This window comes from Crassostrea angulata, chromosome 9 (assembly GCF_025612915.1).
Source record: "Crassostrea angulata isolate pt1a10 chromosome 9, ASM2561291v2, whole genome shotgun sequence".
NCBI lineage: Eukaryota > Metazoa > Mollusca > Bivalvia > Ostreida > Ostreidae > Magallana > Magallana angulata.
In genome coordinates this window covers 6,544,053-6,549,127 of record NC_069119.1, presented here as the reverse complement: position 1 = coordinate 6,549,127, position 5,075 = coordinate 6,544,053, and the positions used below count along the sequence as shown (strand labels likewise).

General features: G+C 30.8%; 1 protein-coding gene across 1 annotated transcript; it reads left to right on the top strand.

Moving 5' to 3' along the window:
- Positions 1–2,095: 2,095 nt before the first annotated feature.
- Positions 2,096–4,558, top strand: LOC128162677 (uncharacterized). The gene is made up of 6 exons (XM_052825931.1): positions 2,096–2,217; positions 2,965–3,297; positions 3,552–3,710; positions 3,848–3,970; positions 4,254–4,274; positions 4,401–4,558. The coding sequence occupies exons 1-6, from the start codon at positions 2,154–2,156 to the stop codon at positions 4,508–4,510; spliced, it is 810 nt and encodes a 269-aa protein (XP_052681891.1). The 5' UTR covers positions 2,096–2,153; the 3' UTR covers positions 4,511–4,558.
- Positions 4,559–5,075: the final 517 nt, after the last annotated feature.

The window sequence follows — 5,075 nt, the reverse complement described above, 5'->3', positions numbered from 1 at the left end:
AAAAAGGTAATGCATATATTTTTTCATTCCATATTTTGTGTTTTACTAGAAAAGAAAAAGAATGTTTTGTTTTCCAATTCCCGTTTTTAAGGATTGTGCACTATAAGAACTTAACAACGACTTAAACTCCTAAAAAAAAAGCATGTATTCTAAAAAAAAAAAATTCTTATGAATTAATGCCTCCTGTATAAACCAGCATACTTTCTGCGGTAACTTAATGCCAGTTGTACGCACAAAGTCTTTCGTTAACTTGTCAAATAAAAACAGGTACATGCTAACATGTAAAGCTTTTTACACTCATACTACACAAACCACTTACAAAATAACATTGAAACGACCTTCATGAGATCCCAACAAACAACTTTTCCAGCGACAGCCATATCAAAATCCTAACCGTTTTTGAGTTATTAAGCAAACATTTTTAATTTAAGGAGCCAGCCCCTTTTTATTGGTGTCAAATGAAAGCCCTTGTTATTTTGAACAACTTTTATTCTACATGTCTTTACAAAATTTTTTTCGTTCAAAAGATATAAAGGAAAACATGTCTAAATTTTTGCACTTTTTTGAATCCTGTTTTTTGACCCCCTACCTTTTCCTTAATAAAAAACGTAATCTAAAAACATAAACAGATGTGCACAACTACAATGTCTCTGTTATTCAAATTCGTTGGATTCCCATTCCCTGCTATCATAGTCTCGGAGCCTTTGTCTGGAAACAAAAGGCCCTAAAAAAATTTAAAAGGGGAATAACTCTTTAACGGAAAGGGAATTCTACATTTTATGAATTGCTTAAGATAGTGTTTTGTAAAGTACATTAGCCCTGAAAATTTGAGCAAAAACCGTTTAGAAATGAGCAAGATATGAAGCCTCAAAGTTCGCGTCTAGGAAACAAAAAAAAAAAGAAAAATAAGAATAATCTTAATTTTTATCTCGCACAGTAATAGAAAGGTCTTCCGTTGGAACGGAAGACCTTAATAATTCTCATGGTTTTTTACGATAAGGGTTAAAAAGAAATGCCTAATATCATATTTCTCTAAAATAATTTGACATGTAATTTAAACTGGAATATAAGTTAATGCGTACTCTTTTCTAGAAATGAGACGGATCAAGAAATTTCCTTAGGGGGTAAATATATTTTTGGCGGCATGGGGTTCGGAGACATCCGTGAGGTCCCATGTACAGTCTGAAGCTCCATTGCCTCTGAATTCTAGGAATTTTGAAAGAGAATTTTAAACCGGGTTTTCCGATTATTGAAATAGTGAAAATGGCGGGCGGGCGAGTGGCTGCCAAAAAGTACCCTTATTGTACCGATAACACCTCATACAGTTTTCAAGATACGAAGTAATTGTTCCTTGCAGATCAATTATACATATATCATAGGTATGCAGATTGGTAGGATTATATTTTTTGAAAAAATATCCCATTTCTTTAGATAGGTAGTATTTATCAATTCAGGACTGACAAATGGATAATGGATACTGTTCACACAAAAGAAAACCCGGTTTGCTGTCACATCGACAGCTTTTCTCTTCTAATTATTTTTTATTTTTTTTGGGGGGGGGGGGGGGGAATTAGTTAAATTTAACGACCTGCATAGATTTGGTAAATTTTCGCGGAAAAATGTATGTAACTATAATTATATGTATTTAATATACTTTTTTTAAAATATCAAAATGATTTTGTTGTGCTAGAGAAAGATAAATATCAAACAATCTAAAACTGTTATAAATAAAAAGCAGTTTTATAATCATTAAATAAAGCACCAAGTTTTGTTAAAAATTGAAACGTTTTGAAGAAATAGTAAGGGTATACTACAAAGTTTAACTCGGATTAACATTTAAATCATATGCACCACTCTGAAAAATGCGTTTGGAAAACGGGGCACGGTGAGGTAATAATTGTACATGTTCATAAAAAACAAAGCGTGTGTGTCTTTTAAGGATTTAAGAGTTAAAAAAAATTGTTAGTCAAAGAGACAGTATTTGTAGAAAGTGCAGTCTTGTTATTGTTGGTAAATTCTTTACATGATTCTAAAAATAAAACTGGTTTTTTTCATCTTTAAATAGACATATAAAATCCCATAGTTTCGATTCATATGTTCATGTACACAACATCTTTGTTAACATCGTATCTGTAGATAAAAGCAGAACAATTATGAGGCCAGTGATAGCGATTCCATTAATTGCCGGGATAGTTTTGGGCATACTAGGAAGAAATGGTAATCTTGTCTATTACATTATTCATTCTCTGTTCCTTTTACTTGCAATCGTGTAGTGTACGAAATTAATACAATAAAATCGAGATTTGCGTTTGTGAATAGCGAGCCTGGCGCGTCTTAGAAAATCAATTGTTCTTAATTGTGTAAGTGAAAGCAATAGAATGATAAAGATATAGGTTAATTAATTATTATTGGTAATACCGGCGATTTTTTTTTGTTAATGAAAACGAACATGATCTTATTGAATATTGCAAGTGACAATGATAACCTCTGAAATTAATACAGGTTATTCATATGACGTGTGTATTCATATAGGTATAAATTTTAACAGGTATTTTATATACTCAAATCATTGGGTATACTTTTTTATTTTAACTAATTCTACATATTTGTAAAACATTAAACATATATAAATTAATCGCCCAAATTAAAGGAACAATAACTTTAAAATAGATGATAAAAATAAATACTTAAGACTAATATATAATAATCATCGAAGACAACTATTTACCTCGGCTCAGTCTCGGTAAATAAATGCTGTTTTGTGTGACAATAAACTTGCTATCGTATTTGATCATAGCCAGTAAATAGGAACATGTATACCGTGATACGACATGTCAACTAGTCTTCATGGAAATGGTTTTGAAAGTGGAGAATTTAAAAATATTTCAACCTAATATGTCTCAAAGGAATCAGTGATATGTTGCTTAAAAAGCAATTAATAATTGTTTTTGATTTTTTTTACAGGAATTGGTGCGTCAGTGTCCATTCCTGATGAATCTATCAAGGAGATTTGTGATGGAGACACAATTTGTGAAGATATCAAGCTAGAAGCAAACACTAGCCAAATAATTGAGGTCATTATGCCGCAACAACAAAGCAATAATTTTCTTCAATGCAGTATAAGTCCCAACGAAGAACCCAAATGCGCACCAGATTCTTCTGTTTCGTTCAAGTACAAAAGAGAAACTCAAATATTACAGTTCTGCATGATATTCAACCAAACGAAACATTCTGAAAATAAGTTGGTCGTGAAAAGAAATGAAGAGATATATTTGAAAATATTGCTTCTGCCATGCAGTAAGTGTACAACATTGATTTATAAGATTTCTGACAAAAAATGCTATAAAAAACTGAAACATTTAAGACTACAAAAAGAGAAAATTTAACATATCTTTAACAATAACTTATCACAAGATTTCAAAAATATCTGTATTAGTACACAACTGCTGATAATAACTGTCTTGGGTATTTCCATGTAAACTAACAGCTAGGCAAGTGGAATTGTTTTTGAGTATTGTACACACGTAACATTTAACAATACTTTGCTGTAGAGGATGATTTTAAAGCATCCGCTGTCCATAACAAAACCCTCGTGACAGTCACGTGTGAGCACGATGCTTTCAAGTTTTCAAACAGCGGGATTAAAATTGAAAGAGAAAACAACATCGTGGCGCAGTGCGTATGGAGCAGACAATGCATTGGAGCTAAGGGTTGGCATTTTCTTCTGATTAAATATTTTGCTCTTAAGGCGAACTATTCTTTCATCGTATAGTTTATGAAATACACGGGGTTTTTAAAAAAATTTTAAACAAGTATTTAATGTGGTTTGATTATTAAACATTTTCAGCCGTGGCCAGTGGGATTCAGTTTATCACAGAATATGACCCAAAGATCAAATACAGTTGTGCAATGGATGGTCAGTCGGTCCAAATTAATTATACGGAACAAGAAATTCATATTCCACATCAAAGTAAATATTGCTCTAATTAATAATTAATTAAAATAGCATCATAAATGTTAATAAGATAATCGTGAAAAGAAATGGAGAAATTATTTTGCGAATATTGCATCTGCCATGCCGTAAGTGTAAAACATTGATTTATAAGGGAAAATTTAACATTTTTTATGAATAATTAATCATAATAGCATCATAAATGTTAATAGTATGTTAAAATTGATATTCAAAATTTATATGTATGTTATTATTTTAGTTAAACTACATTTTATCTGTAATTCGATTTTTTACATTTTAGGAATCCCCAACTCAGATCAAGGTAAACATTGTACTTAATTATTCAATATAACAATATCAATTAATGTTAAAATTGACATCCAATATCCATATGATTGTATGTTATCTGTCTTCTTAAACTATATCGCATCATTTTTTTTTATTCCAGGCACTGGTAGACCCAATCTACTGACCTGTCTATATATGTGTATTACTGGTTTTCTTTCTCGGTTATTTATTGAAGATATGATATACAATATTCATATCAATGTTATCTGACGTCCAGTAGGGTACATATGGGTTTTTTTCATTTTACTTACTATGTATGAATTTAATTAATTTGTATAAGTCAAACCTATGAAACGCATGGTTCTTGGTCTAAAACAACACATTAATCATAGTTAGCTGTGGAAAGAGCTTCTTACATGTACACAAACTCTCATACACATTTGTCGACAGATTGGATACTCTTGGAGATTTTAAGATGAATGATCAATATCACGATAAACTCACTCTGAAGATTTACTTCTAAATCATTCATCCACCAGATGATTTTTTTTACAGCTGGCACATTTTTTTAAACAACTTCATTTTTTTATGAGTTAATGCCAGGTTGGTTGAATTTAAGTTGCAAATTATCAACGTGATTTTTCAAATTCATTTCACATTTGTAAATATTCTAAAAAAAATTGTTTCTGTTCATACCCGGGTATACATATTGTTTAGAAAGTTTTAATCCCATTTCATAGAATTCTCAATACGAATCTAGTCAAAAAACATGAATGAGTCTGAATAATATTGTCACACGTTTTTATATTTGTGTAGCAGGAATGGGTTAAATTCA